Source organism: Poecilia latipinna, unplaced genomic scaffold, assembly GCF_001443285.1.
Source record: "Poecilia latipinna isolate Pla-1442-1.1 unplaced genomic scaffold, P_latipinna-1.0 Scaffold1459, whole genome shotgun sequence".
In the NCBI taxonomy this organism is placed as follows: Eukaryota; Metazoa; Chordata; class Actinopteri; order Cyprinodontiformes; family Poeciliidae; genus Poecilia; species Poecilia latipinna.
In genome coordinates, this window is record NW_015114075.1 from 84,173 (window position 1) to 106,791 (window position 22,619).

General features: G+C 38.9%; 2 protein-coding genes and 1 long non-coding RNA gene across 3 annotated transcripts in view; 2 read left to right on the forward strand and 1 right to left on the reverse strand.

The window, feature by feature from the left end:
- Positions 1 to 11,606, forward strand: part of rnf144b (ring finger protein 144B) — a 31,845-nt gene extending 20,239 nt beyond the window's left edge. The window contains exons 3-8 of the mRNA XM_015057392.1: positions 1,915 to 2,019; positions 3,124 to 3,184; positions 5,892 to 6,105; positions 8,308 to 8,437; positions 9,110 to 9,199; positions 10,648 to 11,606. Of these exons, the coding sequence (XP_014912878.1) occupies positions 1,915 to 2,019; positions 3,124 to 3,184; positions 5,892 to 6,105; positions 8,308 to 8,437; positions 9,110 to 9,199; positions 10,648 to 10,824 (777 nt within the window). The 3' untranslated portion in view covers positions 10,825 to 11,606. The remainder of the gene's footprint in view (positions 1 to 1,914; positions 2,020 to 3,123; positions 3,185 to 5,891; positions 6,106 to 8,307; positions 8,438 to 9,109; positions 9,200 to 10,647) is intronic.
- LOC106962778 (uncharacterized) lies at positions 10,934 to 11,792 on the reverse strand. Its single transcript, XR_001428053.1, has 2 exons — positions 11,742 to 11,792; positions 10,934 to 11,125 (listed from the first exon to the last, which is right to left on the reverse strand). It is a non-coding gene; the product is annotated as an uncharacterized LOC106962778 (long non-coding RNA).
- A 2,548-nt stretch (positions 11,793 to 14,340) lies between these two features.
- Positions 14,341 to 22,156, forward strand: sqlea (squalene epoxidase a). The gene is made up of 11 exons (XM_015057397.1): positions 14,341 to 14,802; positions 14,902 to 15,160; positions 17,073 to 17,250; positions 17,668 to 17,764; positions 17,842 to 17,955; positions 18,276 to 18,447; positions 18,930 to 19,025; positions 20,213 to 20,355; positions 20,690 to 20,786; positions 20,899 to 20,986; positions 21,298 to 22,156. The coding sequence occupies exons 1-11, from the start codon at positions 14,521 to 14,523 to the stop codon at positions 21,488 to 21,490; spliced, it is 1,719 nt and encodes a 572-aa protein (XP_014912883.1). The 5' UTR covers positions 14,341 to 14,520; the 3' UTR covers positions 21,491 to 22,156.
- Positions 22,157 to 22,619: the final 463 nt, after the last annotated feature.

Genomic DNA, 22,619 nt, shown 5'->3' on the forward strand with positions numbered 1-22,619 from the left:
CAGGTGCTAATCTCTGTCCCAGCTCCCCGGATTCCGACGCACAAGGTCGCAGAAACCAAAAACAACGCCTACGTATGGCGTTGTTTTAAGAAGGAAGAAAAGTGAAATGGAGCCAGTACATTCAGATTATCTCTGTTGTGTAAATCACAAATACCCTGAGCCTTCTGCTGTCAGATAGCAGAAGGCTTGTGTTGGTCCCACTCCGTTTATTAACTCATGTCAAACTTCCACTCAGGCTTTTTGTTTGTCTTCTTCCACAGAAATGTAATATTCAAAGACTTTTTTTTCTTCTTCTTCTTCTGTTCCTCAAACTGAATTTGTATTTGTGCAATCTTTATGTAGTTCCTCATTCCTTTCCAGAATTCACAGTTGAGGCAACATTTGACTTTTGGCATGTGGATGCTAAAAACGCCTTTGTCAGACTTACAAACTTTCACAACACTTCATTTCCTTAACTGCTTCCTTTGTGTTTCTAGATGATTTGCTGTTATGATGCAATAATGACTTTTTTGTTTTTCAAAAGGCGTGGCATTTGTGAGTCTTCTGCAGTGCATAAGACTTGGGGTGCACCAATAAATTGGCCCAGATTTCCTTAATTTTGGACATGTGAAACCAATGTTATCCACTGATCTTATCTACCTTCACAAAGGTCTGAGAATCAGCTACTGTCCCGTTTTGCTCTGCCGACGGACCAGCCCACCAGGTCATGTAAACACCCGTCACTTCTCTGTTGCCAACTAGGTGACTTTGGTCCTTTTCACACGTTTTCTGGTCCTTAAAAATATTAAATTAATTTATCTAAAATTTAGGCCTTTGAATCTCTTACATTACTTTTAAAGTAAGTTGGCCTTTAAAATGTTAATCACAGGTCTTAAATTTAGTCTTGACAAAACTATTTTTTCGTATTTTTTTTCTGTCAGGCAAAAGATTTTGTCTACACTGCATTCTGTGACTCAAGAGGGTTGAGGCCATAGACATTATAATTAAACAATAAAAAATGTATTATATCTATGGTTGAGGCTACCTATAATTCAATGCTAACATGCGCTCGCTAGCTAGCTGGCAAACTGTCTTTTTGCGTTTGTTATGGGTAAGTGCAAATTTATCTCTGCGTCCAATGACGGGTGATGTGGAGGAACAGGTCTTAAATTCCATTCATAATGATTTTAAATGGTCTTAAATTGGACTTGGTTAAACCTATAGAAACCCTGGGAAATGTTTTGTTGCGTTCGTATTGTTCATTTACATGACGACGACAAATGTTTTCTCTGACAATGCTGCAGTTTGACAACAGGTTTCAGAGTGCAATGGTTTGAAAACGTTTTGGTCTCCGTTGTGTAAAAAAAATCGACAAAAATAGATTTTTTTTTATTATTATTATTCCGGGGAATCCCTGAATCATGCGCAGAATAACTAGAATCAGAAGTTGCACATATAGTGGCTGCCTATAATTTTAAAAACCACAGAAGAAGAAAATATCAACAATGACTTGAAATTTGGTGGTTTTCTACGACGAGTTGTCTGTCCATAGAAACAGGTTCTCTGCCATCTTGAATGTTTATTAGTTGTGGTGGCTTTCAGGCAGAATTTTTAAAGACCATAGCGCCAACTTGTGACATGGTGACAGAATTACACAATTTTCACATCTCTTCTGTTTCTGTGTAAACGGAGATTGTAATTAGAACATTGGTATGTAAATATGTTAATAGAAACGACGTTCAATGGATTGCCGTCCTTTAAACAGGGTCATTGTTGCTATATTTAGCTACTTTTTAGACAAAACATAAATAGTCATCAACCAAAGTCGGAATCAGCAGGTCAGGGTTTTTAAAGATCAGTGATCTGTCAGAAAACTGCAATTGTTGCACCAAAACATAATAAATCTCACTTTGCTGCATTTTCTGTCCCCTCCAGTGTTTGCAACAGTACGTCCAGTTGGCCGTGATGGAGGGCGGAGGCGCTCCAATCACCTGTCCGGACATGGGCTGCCCAATAACCGGAGCGCTGCTCGACTCAGAGGTATGCCCTGTAAATTGGAAGAACCAAACTAAGACAGTTGTGGCACAGAGACGGCTGTGTGGGGTGGGCTCTGGGGTCCCTTGAAATTTGCTGTCCCTAACCAGGAAGTATGCTACGCTTAACATATTTTATTAAATTAAATGTGCGATGGATACATTTATTCCTACCATCTTACATGTTTGTATACAAAACATGCTTGTCTGTAAAAAGCAGGTAGTCATCATTTTGGGTTTCGGGTTTTTCTTTCCTTTTTTAGTCACGGGATATTTCCAGATTTGTTGTCTTGCAGCCACATTTCTTAAGAAACCAGAAGTTGCTAAATTTTACCAGATATTTTTTATGAATATAAATATATTTTCACCACCTCTTTCTTACCAAAATATCATTTAGGCAAGAAAATCACTTTTGACAAAAAATAACTTGGCCCAATGTTTTGCTAAGGTGGCAATATTTTTGCTTTAATGATATTACAAAGTGAACTGTTATGCGTTTCAGTGGCAACGTTAAGTTGAGGAGATGTTGAACCAAACATTAGATGAAAGCATGAAAATGATACTCCAAAAAAAGATGTTGAAACAGGCTGACTCACAAGCTGCTGCTTAAAAACAGTCTTGCAATGAAAAACACATCACTTTAGCTGTACACTTACAAATTGGGGAAATAAACTATGCTAATTTTGCACAGTGCTTATTGCCTTTGTTGTAAACCAGCTTTCAAAATGTTTTTCTTTTCATTTTTTATTAGATGTCTATTGTGTGGCTCTCAAAATTGTTGTCTGAATGGTGAGAGGATAGAAAGAAGAGAGAGAACATTAGCTTGTAGAAATCTGATTCCACAGTTGGAGAAAGAGAGAGAGAAAAAAAAAAACCACAGCAACAAGCAGCATATCCATATGTTATGACCAATAGAACATCACTGAAAAATATACAGAACAAGTTAATACAAAATGCATTTAGTGGCAAATGCAGCCCAACACAGAATGGATCTGAAAAACACCTGGATCTAAACACATGTGTGTTGTGTGTGTGTTTCTCTGGTATGTGTGGTCTTCATGCCATCAAACATGGGTCTGACTCGGGTTGCACTCTCTCTCTCTGATTGCAGATTGCCAGTTTAGTAGCTCCGTACCAGGTGGAGCTGTATCAGCGCCTGAAGTTTGAGAGAGGTGAGCACTGTCACATCCTGGATGCTTCTAGAAACCTGAAGTAACATTAGAACTTCATTATTAATACTCCACAGTGTGCTGTTCTTTTTTTTTTCTTTTTTTTTTAGAAATAACTTTATTATCCTGCGTTGCACTGAAATGCCAGAACATTAAAAAAAAATAATAATAATAATTTTGCCCACTCGGTGAACTTCTTTGAGAAGTGAGACTGTTCACATAACTTTCTGCTGACATTTATGATTTGCAAGCCAAGAACAGTTTGTGATGCAGGTGTATTTTGCTCCTTTCCAGCTGTACGGTAACAGTACGCTGTGGAGCCAATAACTGGTATTGTTTACTCTTGCTGCGGATCATGAGACTCGAATTATTGGAAGCGAAACAAAGGTCAAAGTACTGGCTGCTGTGCTGCTGTGCTGCAACGACTCCCTTCATTATGATTCATAGTGAAAGCACAAACTGACATTCAAATATTTGTATTGCATTTTTTAATGCACGTGTGATCATGTGGCTTACATTTTCTTCTGAAATTATATTCAAAAGAATAAAGTGATTTTGTTTTGTTCTCGGTTACCTCCAGTTTTGCTTGTTACTTCTCATCTTACAGTTGCAGTTTTATTGTAATTGTGGATATTGTAACACTGATAATGAGCTAAGTGTTTTTAGCCCAGTTGAAATGTCATTTCACACGTTGTTAAGAGTGTTAGCATTATCTTTATTCTCTTTCAATATTTTACCATTTCTTCAGATACACTGCTCCATGTCATGAAAGAAACACACAAAACTAAAATGCAAAAGATAAAATGTGATCTATTTCACAGCTATTATAAAACATAAGATGTTCAGGAGTTTCCAGAAGCCTGGAAAATACTTGTAGCTGAAAGATATTATTGAAAAGCCTCATTCATTTCACACACTTCATCATTAAATGAAACGCATTATATAGCTTACTTACACACACACACGGATGTTTGCCTTTATCTCTGTTAATTATGATGATTTTCCACTTACAGGTAATGAAAACCTCAAATTTAGAACTTGCATATTATATCAGACCAGTAAAAAAATGAATACATAAATATAACCTTGATGAAAAGTATTTTAATATCACTACAAGAACACATCTTCCAAAGTATTTTTGTCTTCTAGTGCAAATACCTTAGTACACTTTCTTCATTGACAACGTGGACAAAAATATCTTGTTAGTTAAAAATTGTGCCAGTGGAACTAGTACTTATCAATATTTAAGAATTATTTACTTAAAATAAGCTACTATATCTTGTTGATAAGTTGCATGTAAGTTAGTTTTGTAATTCAAAACTGGACAAAAAAATTTTTAAATGACCAAACAGAAGAAACTAAACAAAAATTTGGATACGAGTTTTTGTATTCGCAGGGATTAGGTTAAAGGTATTTTTACTCTGACAAACGAGTCTCATCTGAAAGCATATACTAATTTATTAAATATGACTGTAAATGCACATACAATATGCTGCTGTATATTATCGTGATTATAGATACTTTATTTTAATATATTAATGACTATTTGACTTTGCTCAAAACAAAAAGATAGAAGTGTTAGGTTCTGTCTCATTACAACAGCTTTCTATTTAAGGTTTAACAGAATATCATACTGGACACCATAGCTAGCACTACTTCTGACTAGCTTCTGTTAGCAAACAATGTTGAACTCATCAGCATACACATAGTTGTACTTTATAGAAAGATCATCCAGATTCAAATTAAAAGAGGAGGTGTCTATAAACTTCTTTTGTATGAACTTTATTTTTAGCAAGACAAAATGCTCTTTGTCCAGAGACAACAGTTGAAAAATAGCATTTTAGCTATTTCTGGCACATTTACAGAAATGTTAATTAATATGCATTGTCTCTGCCAAATAAATTAATATGTTCCAAATTTATTCCATCTGGTCTAAGCCTATCTGATAACTTCATACATCGACTAAAAAAATGAAATATGGGGGAACTTCTCTGTTTTATAGTCCAGCAAACAGTTGCTAGCATGGGAATGCTAATGTGTTTGTGTAGCTCCAAAGTGCCGCTGTATTAAACAGGAGCTGCTAAACTGAAGCTTTTTATTTGTCCATTGTTACTTGTAAGTGCTAAGCAATCAAAACTATCTAACAGGAGTATTTATTTACACTGACGTAATCCTCAAAGATTACAGAATACAACTGAAGACGAAGTCCAGCGCTGCTGGGTCACTGTCAGCTTTAAATCTGCAGCTTCACATCACCAAAAAATTTAACCTGATGGGGATTAAAAACAGATTATTCACCCTTTAAAGTTCACTCAGGTTTGATCAATCTTTTGGTTCATTTTGTGAATGTTTTAGTGTTGTCTGGACAGGATGATCAGATCCTTTTGTTGTTGTAAAAGAATGCGTTTGCAGCATTACAGGTTCGACATCAAACCTAACAGAACCCAACAAATATGTTTTATTTGTATGCAGCCACGCCTACTGCAGATATTAGTCTCAGCGATTCTTAATTTAGAGTGTTTGATTCTTTCTTTGCAGTTTCCACAGTTTTCTCCATGTTTTTTCTGTGTTCTGCATTTATTCAGAAAATGCAGTGGCAGCTTGTCCTGTAGCCGAATTAATCTGTTTGGAAACAAGGGATGAAAATGTTAAAGAATATTTAGATTCTGTGTATTATACATGATATTTTCCTGTCCGTATGTCTCTCCAGGTGTGAAGCTGGACCCCAGCAAAGCGTGGTGCCCGGTGCTTGAATGTCAGGCGGTGTGCAGTGTGCAGGCGAGCACCGAGGGTCGGCCCGCCGCTGTGGCCTGCCCCGCCTGTCACACTGTCTTCTGCTCCAGCTGCAGGGGCCCCTGGCTGGAGGGCCACACCTGCCCCGAGGGCCAGCCCATGATGCTACCCCTGCAGTCCCCTGGAAGCAGGTCAGTCACTTGGTTTGGTTTCAGCTGCTCATAGAAGAAGTTTCAAAACGTCCCAGCACCATGCCAAAGTTTTTCCTTACTTTAAACTTGTTTCACATTTAGTCATGTTACAGTCACATACTTTAAAGTGTCCACTGCAAAAACGCAAGTAATTATTTTTAATCTAGTTCCTAGTCCAAATATCTTGATAAACAACAAATGATGTTTTTAATGCTCTCAGTGACGGAGCTTTAAATTATTTTGCATAGAAATGCCAATGCACTCCCCACTTTTCAGATTTCTATTTCTATTTTTCTTTTTAATAAGCCTGTAGCCTCCCCAAAACACTGCAAAAAACACAAAATCTTACTAAATATTTGTTTTTATCTAGTTCTAGTGCAAATATCTCAGCATACTTGAAATAAGACAAAGTTAACATACAGGTAACTTTCCAGCAAGACGTAGGAGATTGATTTAGATCAACAACTCCTTAGTCTAGTTCCACTGCTAGATTATTTCACCTATAGCATGAGAAAATGTCCTGTTATAAGTGAGATAATCTGCCAATAATTTAGTACAATTTTACCCACATTCAAGAATCATTGACCTAATAAAAGCTCCTATATATTTCTACAAAGTAACTTGAAAGTTAGTTTTGTCTAATTTGAGGTGTACTGAGATATTAGCACTAGAAATTAGATAAAAATAATTGGTAAGATTTTGTGTATTTGCAGTGTTTTGGGGGTGGGAGGATTACATGATTATGAAAAAGAAAAATATAAATAAAAATCTGAAAAGTGAAGAGTGTGGTGGCATTTCTACGCAAAACAACTTAAGCTAAATCTGGCCGCATTTTCCAGCACACTGAAAATGTTAAAAAGATCATTTGTTTTTCCCTTGAGCCCAGCGATGGGACCTGCGCTGAATAAATCTATTATCTCAGCATTAATAGCTTGGTATTCCTCAGCAGAGCCTTCAGTGTGCTAGTGTACAGCTGCATAATCTGCCTTGCTGTGGCTGTGCCAGCCTGGCTGATGTCATCAGGGAGCCACTGAGTTAAACTGGAATTTCATTGTCTCTGTGCCAACGGGAGGAGGAGGAGGCCTGGAGGGCACAGGGTGTGTTAGAGGCTGCAGTGAAGGCCGAGTGCTGAGGAAGATAAAGAAAGTGAAGGAAATTCCCCTACAGAGTTTAGCTCAACAATGTCATACTTCACTTAGACGCTTTGTTGTAAAACTCCTACATTTTTTAAAAATACTCCAGAGATTCCCCCTGCATGCGTCCCCCCCCCCCCTCCTCATTGTTTTATTTTTATATCCTGTATCTTTACAGCTCTACTGCTCGGGTTTCTTCCTCTTTAACTTCTAAATCCACAGTAATCAGAACAATGGCCGACCCAGCAGAGCGACAGACTCTCAAAGTCCTTCCCTGATTCTGCTGCTGTCCTGACCAATCAGAGCAAGTCTCAACTCCTCCATAAATCCAGATTTCACTTTGTCGTGGGAGTGCAGAAGCCCCATGTTCCCGAAAACGGAATACTGATTAATCATGGTGAACCAAATATTGGAATGATCATGAACGAATTTAGTGATCGATTAATCGTTAACTGGAGAATGCAGATTCAAAAAAAGAAAATTTGTTGAAAGAACAACATAGTCAGAGCGATAATTAAGCCAAAGCGTTGAAAAAACATCCATTTTGCATTTAAGATTTATAAAAATGTTTTGATGTAATTATGTTCTACATAAAATTCAAGTGGCAGTTTTAGCTTCATACATTTCAAATTCTGCTGAAAAAAAATCTATTCATCAACTTTTGCTAATCGGTTATTAATCAGTGAATCAAAACAATAATAATCAGCAGATCAGTAACACACTGTGTTGATGTTCAGTCCAGCAGAAAGTCCTGAGATTTTCACATGTTGATCTTAGAAGTTTGTTTTAACTTCAGATTCATCCTTTACTACACTGAAAGAATGCTGCTGCTGCTGCTGCTGCTGCTGCTGCATATTGGGCAATAAAATTCAGTTTTTATTTTAAAAAGGATTCAAATTATTATTATTATTTTTGGCATCATCTAATGTATTTCTAATGTATAGAACAACTTCTGTAGCTGAATGAAAAATGTGCAGAATGTGCTGGTTTTTTTGTTGTTGTTATCAAATTAATAGATGAATTATGACAGTAACGGTTATCTGTGTGCCTGACGCCTGGTTCTCCACAGCGACCCGGAGGAGTCCATCAAGCAGTGCCCCATGTGTGGCGTTTACATCGAGAGGAACCAGGGCTGTGCACAGATGCTCTGCAAGAGCTGCAAACACACCTTCTGCTGGTACTGCCTGCAGAATCTGGACGTGAGTGGCCACACACACACACACACGCACACACACACACACGTGCATGCACACTCACTCACACACACACAAAACAATTGCTGACATGGTTCCAGAGGTGGGTAGAGTACCCAAAGATTGTCCTCGGGTAGCGCTACTTCAACATGTTTTTACTCAAGTAAAAGTAAAAAAGTATTAAAAGGAAACTTAAGTACTAACTGGTGAACACATGAATCATCTAATATTCAAATCATCTTCAGACGGAGCCAAATATAGAGTTCTGTGGTATTTCAAAGACCAAGATGAATACAATTCATGTAAATAATATAATTTCAAAACAACAGCATCAGGAAAAAGAAACATTTCTCCAAATCAAATTTATTTCAACTTAAAACTTATGAAACTTGGCAAAAACTGCCGGTGTGTGTTTGTCTGGTGAATTTTTGATTAAAACGAGTTTTAAAGTGACTCCAGTGGGTGGAGAATCCAGACATTTTACTCAAATCAGAGTAGCGATATTTCATAATAAAGTTACTCAAGTAAAAGTAAAAAGTACAGCATAGCAAAAGGACCATTTTTTGCCAAAAACGTACTCATGTAAACTGTGTAAGTGTAACTAGTTCCTGCCCAGCTCTGCACGGTTCTGAACACACTCTTCTGTAACTGGTGCTTACGTCCCGTGTTTCCCTGCAGGGGGACATTTTCCTGAGGCATTACGATAAGGGCCCCTGCAGAAACAAGCTGGGACACTCCAGGGCCTCTGTGATGTGGAACCGGACCCAGGTGAGCTCACACTGTGTTTCCTTCAGGTCATTGTTAGAGCGGATTAGCCTTCAGAGGCAGGAGTGTGAGCCGCCCAGGTTCTGAGCCTCCCCTCCCCTGGAATCATAACCCTTCTTCAGCTTTTATAGAGTTTGTTTCCGCTCTCTGTCAGAGACAAGTTCTCACCACAGAAATTGAAGCAAAGCAGTAAAATTTCCATGACGCGGTTCTCTTTATTTAGGAGCCAAAGAAGCACTGCTTTCAGCCCTCGTCTATCAGATCCTATGTTTCTATCTAAGCGTCCAAACTCCGCCCTGCAATGAACGGGACACGTCCCGCTTTCTGCTCTAAACTCCCTTCAGCTCTGAGCTCTGTTGTTTTGCCCATACACGTTTTGCTTCGACATGCAGGCCGCTGTGTTTATTCAACATGCTCTAAATTTAAACGCAACACCGATGACGACCCGGCTGACCAGAATATGTGATATTTTTCCAACCTTCAGCTTTGTTACAGGAGACGTCAACATGAGCTATCTCATGTTTTGCCACAAACTCCTGTATATTATATCAGATTCTTATGTGACAAAGTAGAACATAAATGTGATGTTAAAAGGAAAATTATATACCAGTATGAATATATTTTAACAAAATAAAAACCGGAAAAGTGTGGCGTGCTTTTTTTAGAACCAATTTTGGCTCTAAAATAAGGGAAGCCCATATTGTATGGAAAGTATCTGTGAATATATTTTTAAATCTATCCTCAGAAGTTCAATTGGGTTTAGGTCTGGACTTTGACTGGTCCATTCCAACATGTAAACATGCTGGTAGACTACTCTGTCCTGATTAAAAAGCCTCAGTCTCAATGCTTTAGCCCAGGGGTGGCCAAGTCCAGTCCTCGAGAGCCACCATCCTGCAAGTTTCAGATGCATCCCTGCTTCAACACACCTGAATCAAATGACTGGCTCGTTATCAGGCCTCTGTAGAGCTGATCCCGGTCTGTTGGAGTAAGGATACTTCTAAAACTTGCAGGATGGGGTCTCTCGAGGACTGGACTTGGCCACCCCTGCTTTAGCCTCTAAGCTGTTTCATTATGCTCATGTTTACTAATTAGGTGGCGTGTTAAGGCGGCAACTTGCTGAGGTTTTTAAAGTGACACACACCCAATTTCAAGGTGCTAAAACAAGAAGTCAAATTTCTTTTAAGTTATGTTTGATATATTCAGCATTTATAAAACTGAAGGTTACATAGTTACCTGATTGTGCTATTAAAAGAATCCAGACATTTTACTCAAATCAGAGTAGCGATATGCCTGGAAAATACATAAGAATTTTTTTTTTTCTGAGAAAATGTCACCTAAAAGATAAAATAAATAAAACCATCCATCTGCATCAACACGAGCGGCCCCCGCGCCGCACTTTGATCACCCCTGGCTTAATGCATGTTTCATAGCAGCTTGTCTTTGTGGACCAGGTGGTGGGCATCTTGGTGGGGGTCAGCATCATCGTCCTGGTGACGTCTCCGCTCCTCCTGCTGGCGTCGCCCTGCATCCTGTGCTGCATGTGCAAACCCTGCAGCAGGAAGAAGAAGAAGAAGAAGAGGAAGAGAGATCCCGGCCTCCCAGAGCCCCCCTCCTCCTCATCGTCATAGCAGCTTCAGCCCCCATGTGCCTGAACCGGGATGACTCCACTGGCCTCATGAACACCAGAAGGTGCAAACTGCTGGAAGAACTTTGCAAATAAACTTTTATTTTATTTTATTTTTTTTCTCTAAAGACTGCAGAGCCTTCAGCAGGCTGCCTTCATAAATAAATCACTGTTTCTGTGTAAATATGTGGAATGTAAGTCCGTGGCCTTGCAGCGGTTACCGTGGCAGCCTGGAACTGGACGCCTGGGACTCGAATGTTTTCCTGCACAGGACTCTTTTATTTTTTTCTTTCTGCAACGCTCCTCTACACACACACACACACACACACACACACACACAGTTGAAAGTGCAAAGCCACCCTCATGTGCCAAACATCAATGATGCCAAACCAGAGGCGTTAAGGGCTCAGGTGCCTCTCTGCAGTGCCAGCTGCTCGGTCCGTTTCGTTTTGCCTTCCATTCTGCTGATTTATTATGCAAAAAAAAAAAATAGACTGCAGATGTAATCATGGGAGAAGTTTTAGGTGATATAAAAATGTTCTTAATATGTGAAGGCAAATGATGTAAGTCTGTATGGAGATGAGATGTAATAAGCAGGGCTTTATGGGCGTTTCCACCTGACTTATGTTCCAGACCAAAGGCTGTAATATAAAACCTGTACTTTGCAAAACGTGTTAATTTAATATTTATGATTTATCTGTCTGTTATGTCATTTCTACTTTTTCTGTTGATGTTTCAGCGTTTTCTAAATGCACCATTACAAATAAAAAAAACCCCTAAAAGTTGGATCTGACGGTTTGTTTCTCATTACGGGAGAGGAAATGGAGACCGGGAGAGGACCTTCAACAGATTTACTTCCTGGGTTTGTTTTTAGTATTTATGTGCTGGGATATGAACTCTGATCAGCTCAATCATGAACACATGAACACGCGCACACACACACACGCATACGCACGCACACGTACACATGCACACACAAATAAAGGGAAATTTATAGCAATCAATTACCCTAATAGTCTTCAGCTTTTGCACGTCTGCGGGTTGAAATTTAGCCAATTCTTGTGCACATTCACCTGATCTCAGACTGGATGAAGAGCATTTGGGAAAATAAATTTTAAAGCTAGCCACAGATTCTCAGTTTTAGCTAGGTCACTAGGCCATTCTAAAACACAGATATGCTGCGATTGATTTCATTTAATCAAAGCTCTATTTCCATTTAGATCTTATATTTCCTAAAACTAGCAGATGGAAAGAACAGAGCTCCAAACAAAGCTCTGTTCTTTGACATAAGCTGCTTTAAGCAAATGTAATCCTTGGTCTTTATGACTCTGTTTGGTCTCCAGGAACTAATGAACCTTTGAGGCTTTCACAGAACATCTGTTTATTGACGAGGTGACACCGGACTTTAACTTAGGTTATTATTGTAAAAGAGGGTGACGTTTTTCATATTTTCATTTGTAAAAATCTTTATAAACATAATTTTTCTCCCATGTTCTAATTGTGGTCTACTTCATGTGGTCTACAAGCTTCCTATAAAATACTTAATGTTCGTCATAGCAACATGACTGAATGAAAAAACTGTTTTATTTGCAAGGCACTGCTCTTCTGAATGAATCAAGTGGTTTAACAAACTATAAACTGAACCCATTAAAACTGTGAGGCGCAAAGGCTGAAATCAGTAAAAAGAAAAAAATTAAAATATTTAATGAAAAATGTTGAAAGATGCAAATATCTGATTTTGGAAGCAAAATAATTTCTATAAGCTGGACTTAAAAAAGAATCAAACACTGAAGCAGCAGACTGTAAACTGTGTAACACGTGACTTTTGGATATTGTCTTCTTCTACAACGTGAGACTTGAGGGGGTTTGTGAGACCACAGCAGTTTTCATCGCATATGAAATAGTCACGTGATTCAGCCGACAGAGCAAAACAAAACAACGTGCTTTCAAAAGGAAACAGTGACACCTTGTGTCCGATGAGCGAACTGCGCAGTTTTTATAAAGTTCCGTGAAAGTTTTTGGTATTCTACGTCCAAAATGAAAATAATTCATGTAAACAGCATAATTAAAAAATAACAAAGTCAAGCAAAAGAAATACTTTCCCGAATCAATTTATTTAAATATAACAACTTATAAAACTTCAACAAAAGCTGCATTTGTGGTGAATGTTTGGTTATTTCACGTTTGTTGTTCATTCAGTGCAGACGCTCTCAGTGGGTAGATGATCCAGAATTTTTCAAGGAAGAGTAATGATACTTCATAATAAATTAAATGTAAAAAGTACAGCTAGTAAAACTGCTCCTAAAAGTGAAAAGAGGCTTTAGATGGATGGATGATGAATGGATGGATGATGAATGGATGGATGGATTGATTCTTCACTATTAAAAAGTCTTGATGTGACAGGAATTTTGTCACATCATGCTAGATCTGATTCTACTGCAGCTTCAGAAACTTAAAACAAACATCTCCTCTACTCTAGAGTTTTTGTTTCTGTTTATTTTCAGGAGAAAAGTCTGGAATTTGCCGAGTAGCAGCAAGTAGGAAGTATTGATATGAAATAAATAAAATACTTTGTCTTTATTGAAAATATTTCTTGAATTGATTGTTGGTATTGATTCTACAGGATGCCTAAAAGACTATATATATATAAAGTTAATCCAATCAAATAATTCAGCAGTGATGTGTTTTAAACAGAAAACCTTTGAAGCAAAGTGAAGGAGTCGTCCTGTTTGCTGACCACTTCATTCAGACACACACTTCACACTTCACAGAACTTCACCAACTCAGAGTGAAACCTTCTCCATATGGGAAGTGAAGTCTCCGCTTGTTCCTGAAAAACTTAAGACTCAAGGAATTATCTCCAGTTCGTATCAGTCATATTTCAAACACCGTCTCCATATAAGCGGTAAGAGATTTAGGATTACATAATTTCCATGAGGAAGCCAGTCAATTTGTCCAAATTTAAACAGGTTACAGGTCAAAACTTGAACTTGTGTCACTACAAGAGATATTTTATTGTTTGGCATTTTTGTTACACTTTCTCTCAACAACGTCATACAATTATTAAGTCAACATTTTATGATAAGTAATGTAGATATACAATATTTCCAACATTTTCAGACTTAACTAGCTCAGACACAGAAAGAAATTCAGAAAGAGCTCTCACTGTGCGCTTTTTCCTGAGTCATATGTTTTCTTTACGGCATTCTGGGTTTACCCAAAGAGTGAGCCATCCTGTCAGATCTCACAGAGTACATCTTTTCTGTCACTTCTGCTTCGGCACAGGAAAAAAAAGACGAAATAAAACGCGTACCTTCCATTGACATCACATCATACTACCAACCTGCCCCGCGGTTGTCCAATCAGCGAACCAGAGGACGCGCGGTGGTGTCCCCGCCGTCCAATCAGGGCATAGCGCGAGCTCTGCTCACCTTGACGTCGGTCCTGATTGGAGGGCCGCGCGGAGCAGCAGACAGAGCGAGGCCCCAGCCAATCTAAAGTGCCCTCTGTTTGTTATTATCATAAAATATTCAGCAGCGTCTCTCCAACTGTCTGCGACCAGCCTCTGCCATCGGGCTTCTTCATTTTTTTGTTTATTTTTTTTTTCCGGCAACAGAACAATCTAAAACTTTTTTTTTTTTTAAACTTCGCAGGCAGAAGATTTTATTTTAAGTATTTTTTTTTAAACTATTTTGAAACAATGTGGACCTTTTTGGGAATTGCAACTTTCACATATATTTATAAAAAGTCCAACATGCTGCTGAATGTGGCTCACAAGGAGCTGCTGCTGATAGCAGCTCTGTTCCTCTCAGCTGGACTGCTGATCTCTTACATTAGATTTGTTCAAGGTCACAAACTGTCAGTATCTCAGATAGTTTATTTGCCTTTGAGCATCTTGTCGGCTCTACCTCTGGTCAAACACTTCATCCCTCAAACTGCAGCTGAAAGCAGCAAGAAAGCAGAGAAGAAGAAAACTGAAAAGGTAAGTCAGCAGAGATGCTTTACCTTCTGCTGGTTTAGTCTGGCTGGGTTTTGTTTCTGTTACTATGAAAAGTCTAGAAAAAGGTTTTTTAATTTGCAGAGTAAGAGAACAAGAAGAAGAGCGGAACCGGAGTCCTCAACCTCACAGTGTGCCCCAGTCTGTGGCTCCTCTGAGGGCCCGGGGCCAGATGTGGTGGTAGTCGGGGCCGGAGTCCTGGGCTCGGCCATGGCGGCTGTCCTGGCCCGGGACGGCAGGAGGGTGACGGTGGTGGAGAGGGACCTGAAGGAGCCGGACAGAATAGTAGGGGAACTGCTCCAACCGGGGGGCTTCAGGGCCCTCAGGGACCTGGGACTGGAAGGTCAGTTACTGCTGGGAGAAAACTGCCCAACATGCTCCACCACTCAAGTTTGAATTGTTTTTTTCCCCCCTTTGCTAAGCAGAAAGTTATGTTATGATTTTCTGAAAATGTGGCAGGACATTACATAGATAAAACAGAAGAGGGAGACAGTGAGGACAGGAAAGAAAGAAGAGAGAAAAAGGAAGGCAACCACTGACTATATAAAATAAACATATAGAAATTGAACATGTAGAAAATGTGACACCAGTATTTCTACCGACCAATCGGAAGAAGTTATCTGATCTTATGCAGAAAGCACCACAAAGGTCAAACAGTTATGACCTTCAGTCATGATGAGTCAGATCAGATTCAAAACCTCAGTCTGATATAATAAGACTCATTTTTTCTGAGTCTCACTAACACTTTAAAATAGCTTAAATAAATTAATTAATAAATAAATGAATTTAACTCAATTCAGAGGGAAAAAATGACTGTAAAAGAATCACTGCTGGCACCATTAATACTCCTGCTGTAAATACGAGCTCCTTTAGTCAACAAGGAAGCACTAAGTCTGTTTTAACATTTCAGAACAGAGGAGGATACTGAAAGCTTTATTTAATTATTATTTTATGTCTTGTAAACATGATAACCATGCGAGACACTGAAAATATTAGTCCACCATTGGCTCAGAGGAATTATACTGAGGGAAACAGAAAGTTATGGTTTCAATAATCAAAACATGTTTGTTACATCTATTTTTAAACAGATTGTTAATGGTACTAATATTCATACCATCAGTGATTTTATGAAACAGAATTAATATAAAATTAATACATACATTTTCTCAAATTAAAAGTTGTGTCTTGCTGCAATTTTCAATGTAAGATTAGGTTCTCCGATAAATTGTAAATTTATTTTTAGGCTTTTCACACATATTCACCAGAAGTGATAACAAATACATCTGTGTCTGTATTTCTGCTGAATACTTCATTTACAATGTGTTTTTAACAAATTAATTTTAATCTACCTTCAAGCAAGACAATTAACTGAGTGAAAGTTAATTCTGCCTGATCAAAAAGGTGTTAGAATGAGCTGCATTAAGGTAGAACAGATGGTGAAGGTTGAAGCACTTCAGCGCTTCTGTTGAATCTACTTTTTTGTTAGATTGAGCCTTTGGACATATAAGATGTGATATGGCTCCTCTAGCATTATTCTTGAAGAATTTTAATAAAAATAATAAAGTCGACTAGAAACTCAGATTCCTCCTGTAATAATCTTTATTCAGAAAAAAATACGGGATTTGCATAATATACGGATTATTTGTTGTGCACATCGCCCTGAGCTTAGACAAGGCCCTATGCAGAATTTGATCTGGAGGGAACTTCCAATTAAGCTAATTACCCACCAACACAGTTAAAAATGAAACATTAGTCATATTTGACCACTGCTTCACTAGACTAGCTTCATGGTTAATTGTTGAGCTGATGGCGGTGCTTCAGAACAGACTCAGTAGGAACACGGAAAACAGACTAAATTTTGTATTTACAGGTATTGGCACAGAAAAAATATAATTTTGAAAGTGTTTAACTTATACAAAAAATACAAATTTCTCATCTTATGTATGAAATTTTAAGCATTATTGGGGCCCCTTCTGGCCTGGAGGCCCCAAGCAGCTGGTTAGTTTGTGTACGCCTTGGTCTGGCTGTGATTGTGGAAGTATATTAAATTTGGTCAAAGTTTCTTTTCATGTCTAAAGATTCATTTATCCAACCATGTGCAACACCATTAACTAAACAGCAGACTTTTTGTATTTTAGCATATTATTTTGAAAAGGCTGCCATCAGGTTTCACCCAGTTTTCCAGTTCTGCACCACATAATGAGGTGTTTATTCAGTCATGAACCTGCGTTGTGTAACTGTACTGTTGGCCTCAGGTTCGGTGGAAGGTCTGGACGCCCACCAGGTGAATGGCTACGTGATCCACGACATGGACAGCCAATCAGAGGTGGAGATCCCTTATCCTCAGGAGAAAGGGAGCGTCCAGTGTGGACGAGCTTTCCATCATGGCCGCTTCATAATGGGGCTGAGGAGAGCTGCCATGGCAGAGTCAAAGTAAGCCGAGTCATATCGGTAACTAACTACGACAGGATATTAGGGTCATCGAAGATAGAAAGAAAAAAATGAGGAATTTGTAGATTAATCTCAGATATAATATTCTAGAAAAAAACTTGGAAATTTTCTGACAATCAAGGATAAAATTTTTTTCCACTTTTGGAAATTTTCTGAGTTTCAAAAGTAAAGTCAAAAGCTCTTGAAACTCAAATTTTAAAATTTTTTCTAGAAAATTTCTGAGATTAATCTCAAAATTTAATTTTTTTTTCTCACAAATCTTCAACTTTTGGAGCTCACAAATTCTTGGTGGAAACTGACTCCCTATTTTCTGTCTATAATAACCTTAATAATGATAGAAAATGTTCTCACTTGCTGGTTTTCTTGATTGTTAATTAGCTGTTTCATTGCGCCCCCTAGTGTCAGATTCATAGAAGGCACGGTGAGCAGCTTGCTGGAGGAGGACGGCTGTGTAACTGGAGTCCAGTACAAAGATAGAGAAACTGGAGACATCAAGGTGTCTGCTTTAAATCTCACACTTCCCTCTCATCCTACGGGAGGAACTTTCTAACCGCGCCGCCGTGTTTCCTGTAGGATATCTACGCCGGGCTGACCGTGGTGGCCGACGGCTGCTTCTCCAAATTCAGGAAGAGTCTGGTGTCAGGGAAAGCTCGCATCTCCTCTCACTTTGTCGGGTGCCTCATGAAGGTAGGAAGAGAAGAACCTTTTAATTAGAGCTAGTAGTGGGACAACTTTCTTAATTCTGCTGCTACATGCTTAGCATTGAGATGCTAAGTTAGTCTTGAATAAAGACTAAATTAGTGAGAGGCTAACTCATTTTAAAGACAAAATCTGAGCTGCATTGAAAATGATCATTAATGGAATTTATTTATTATGAGTTCATTTAGGAAAAGTGACTTCTAGTTTCTATCACATAAAACACCTAGTAAAACAGTAATAACACAGTAATAAAAGGTTTAAAAGGACATGTCCACCATTAAACCAGTATCTAATGCTGCTCCCAACAGGACTGCCCCCAGTTTAAGGCCAACCATGCAGAGCTGGTTCTGGCCAACCCCAACCCGGTGCTCATCTACCAGATCTCCTCCTCTCACACCAGGGTGCTGGTGGACATCAGAGGGGAGATGCCTCGCGACCTTCCAGGGTACATGGCTGAGAGGATACACCCACAGCTACCAGGTCGGTCCTGCTCAGAGCGCTTCATTCTGGATTATCTATTGGTTTAATAGTCCTGTACCTGAAATCAAGACTGTGTGTCACTAGACTGTGGTTGGAAAAGACAAAATACTGCCCCTTTAAATTAACTGGGAGGGGGGGATAAACGTTACCAAAGTAATTATGACAAAAAAACAAAAAAGAATTGAAAATTTTAGTTCAAAACTCCCTAAAGAAACAACTAAATTGACAGAATTTCTGATTTACAAACATTCAACATAAATTGCCACAAAAAAGTTCAGAATTTGACGTTTTCTCCGTCATTCAGCTGAAACGTCAAAGCCACAGTATCAAAGCAGCGACTCCCATGACCTCAGAGTCCCACTGCACCGCTGATGCACTGAGAAAGAAAAGGCTTCCTACTCCCCAGTTGTTCCCAGAATGCACCTGTGTGCTTTCTTCCAGCTGACAGACCTCCTGTGCTCTCCCTTTCTCCCATTCTGCAGAGCATTTAAAGGAGCCTTTCATGGAGGCGCTGCAGAACGACCGCCTCAGGTCCATGCCCGCCAGCTTCCTCCCTCCTGCCCCCGTCAACAAGCCAGGTACTGAAGTCTATCTGTCGCTTCCTGCTGCGACTTTTAACCCAGGAAAACACACACAATCAGCCAACGTGTCTGCTGTATACTCAGATGTGTTTGTTTTAACAATGCTTATGCTTCCCTAGCCATTTTCCTTAAATTTCTTAGAATTTCAAGGTTAAATCAAACATTTTCTACTATTTTCAAAGTTCGCTATAGTAAACTACTTTAAGGATGCTGAGACTTTTTTCATATTGTTTATTTTACTTATCATAACGGATGTTTGAACGTCAGCAGGACATGCTGAGAATTTCAGAATAGAAAATCCTTCGTTGTCCCACTGGCTGCGTTTCTATTGGCATTAGTTGCACAATTTGACATTTCGAAAATATATTTGCTTAATGGAAACAGCAATTTTTGATCAAATGTTTTGATGCTAGGATGAGGTGTTAGGTTTTTTTTTTTGGCTGCATCAAAACTGCAATGGAAACACTTTTTTCATGTCTCACAGGTCACATGATCAACAGCTAGACGTAGCTACTGCCAGAAATCATGAGGAATCGCAGAATCAAAAGTTCTTAATAAAAGGATAAGATAATAAAATGAACTAAACTCAAGCAAATAAAGTAATTTAATTTTTGTTTTAGTCCTAAACTTAGAGGATTTTTCATGTTTGCTGTACTACAAGAAAGGCGTCTAGTTTACTAATTATTTTGGGTTCAATTGAACAAATTTAATTAAGAACAAGATTTCTTTCAAAGCGCTTATTACATTTAGCCAAATAGACGTGGTTGTGCTTTTTAGAAAAGTTTTCAAAATATTTTGTCATCATTAACTTTTTCATTGTAAGAAAATGATGTTGGGAATAATTTCACCCTGATTAAAATAAAAAAGTCAACCAGCTACCGGACGGAAAAAATTTGTAACATTTTTGAATGGCAGTTGAGGACCACACAAACTCAATCAAAGGGACACAAACGGCCCATTGGCCACAATTTGAACACCCATGTGTTTTCTTTTTTTAAGCATTTTTAAGTGAAAACTAAAAATAGGTTAGCGCTACATTTAGGCAGAAACATTTTCTTCACAGTAAACTGAACTAAAACAAAGTCAGCCCCCTGCCCCACCTGTTTCTTTATCATCCTGGGAGTGAGCTGGAATTAGACATTAGTACCAGAACAACACAGACTGAGATTAGCGTTATTTTCCAGGTGTGCTCCTCCTGGGCGACGCTTACAACATGAGGCATCCTCTGACGGGGGGCGGGATGAGCGTTGCCCTTAACGACGTGTGCATCTGGAGGGGTCTGCTCAGAAACATTCCGGATTTGTACAACGACACGGCTTTATTACAGGTGATTATTTAATGTTCCTCTCTCCGAGAATAATAATAATAATAATAATAATAATAATAATAATAATAATAAAAAACAAAGTCAGAGTTAGAAGAAGAGGAAGATGATGGTGCTGGCGTTGATATAAATCACAAGGCTGTGTCCAGAGCCTGCGGTTGGTTGATTGTCCAGGATCAAACTTGAGCAGGAGAGACTCAGGCAGAATCTATATTTGGACTGAGCTGCATCATGTTTTATTAAACTGGGCTGTAGGTGGGAGACTGCAGACCAGTGTGCAATTTAACACCCTGTGTTTTTACACCCTCCCTTCTGCGCTTCTTCTTCTTCCCAACAGGCGAAGAAAAAATTCCACTGGGAACGCAAGTCATCACATTCTTTTGTAGTGAACGTGTTGGCCCAGGCTCTGTACGAGCTGTTTGCAGCCACTGACAGTGAGTCACTGCCTCGCTCTGCATCTGACGGCACATGAGGGGAAATGCAGCGACGATATGAAATGTTGGAGACAGAATAATCTAAATCTGTGTTTGTGTTGGGTTTCATCAGATTCTCTCCATGAGCTGAGGAAGGCCTGCTTCCAGTACTTTAAACTGGGCGGATCGTGCATCACTGGCCCCATTGGTCTCCTCTCAGTGTAAGCTGCAAACGCACACAAATGCAGCTTTCATATGTCGCTACCTTCCAAAAATAATAATGGCCTCAGTCAATTTTTGCCAAAAGTAATTTAGTTTTTGCCTAAATTGTTTTCTGGCAAAAAATAGGCGGCGATTTTCATTTTTTGCAAAAATCCCTTTTGAAAAAAAAAAAAAAAAGAACTTAGGCTATTATTCTAGGAAGGTGACAATATTGTACAAAGTGTAGCACACTTGCACCTAATATTGTTTCTTTACATATCGTTTCTTTAAAATCAGAATTAAACATTGAAAACTTTTTTTGTTTTCACAGCCTGTCGCCTAAACCCATGACCCTGATCGGTCACTTCTTTGCCGTGGCGCTGTACGCAGTCTACTTTAACTTCAAGTCGGAATCCTGGAGCACCAAACCTCGAGCGCTGTTTAAGAGCGCCGCCATCTTGTACAGGGCCTGCACCGTCATGTTCCCCCTCATCTACTCTGAACTCAAGTACCTTGTCTACTAACGAGCACAATATGGGGACATAATAACCAAACTGTGTGTGTGTGTGTGGTCCTCCCTCCAAAGCTTCTGTGTTTGTGCCTTAGAGCTGGTGACAATCACATCAGTTACGTAGATCTACTGACAACAGGTTTGCTTTATGGCAGACATTTTGACTTCAGAGCAGGACAAGTGCATTTGTTTTTAACTGTGGCCCACTTCTGCATCTGTGCATGTTGGTTGTTGCACTAAAGCAGAATGTTCTTGTCCCTCTCTTTAACTTTATGGACTAATTAAACAGGAAGGCCTTTAATGAAGGCCTTTCTGTGAACTAGGAGCCCTTACTGCTGCAGAGTTTATTTGGGACGTAGCCTAGCATAGTGTCTATGACTTTTCTGTATATTATTGTGTCGTTTTATTTTTATAGTGAATGAAAAACTAATTTTTATATTTTAAATTGAAGCACAGTGATGGGAAAGCCAAACTGAAGGCCTTTCTGATGACCTTTGTACTCACCCCCCCAAGAAAATGCCTTCATATGTTCAGCTGTTGCTGAACAAACGTCCAACGTTAGTTTTAAGTCAAACGTTTGGCCTTTCTCCAAGTTTCCCGGTTTTGTCCGGCTGGATTTTGTGTGTATATATACTAAGTTAAGTGAAAAGGGATTAGGTCATGGGATAAAGCTATAGAAGAAACATAATTACAAGACAAAACATTTTTAATAAATTCTTCTACTTTAATGGTCTCTGGGTTGTTTTTTTTATTTATAAAATGGAAAAACATAGTACAAATCATCTACTGTTTGTCTAAAGTATTTATCAGATATATCTGTTGTTCAGTTGAGGTGAATGTTTGTAGAGAAATCACCTGAATTTGAAGATCTGCCATAAAACTGGAGTTAAGGCTTTAATGAATATTATATACGACCAGCAGAGGGCGCACTCACACATACATTCTTGCTTTGAATCAGATCAGGTCGCAATAAACTAGATTAAGGCACCATGTTGTGCTTTAGAATTAAAATTCAGGAGCTGGTAAATAGTGTTGTATGCAGGATGTTTTAGAATAAATGTGCTTCGAGCTTCGCAACAGAGACCCTTCTCCTCTCATTCCCCCCAAATGAGGGGGAAATGAGGGGATACTCAAAAAACCGG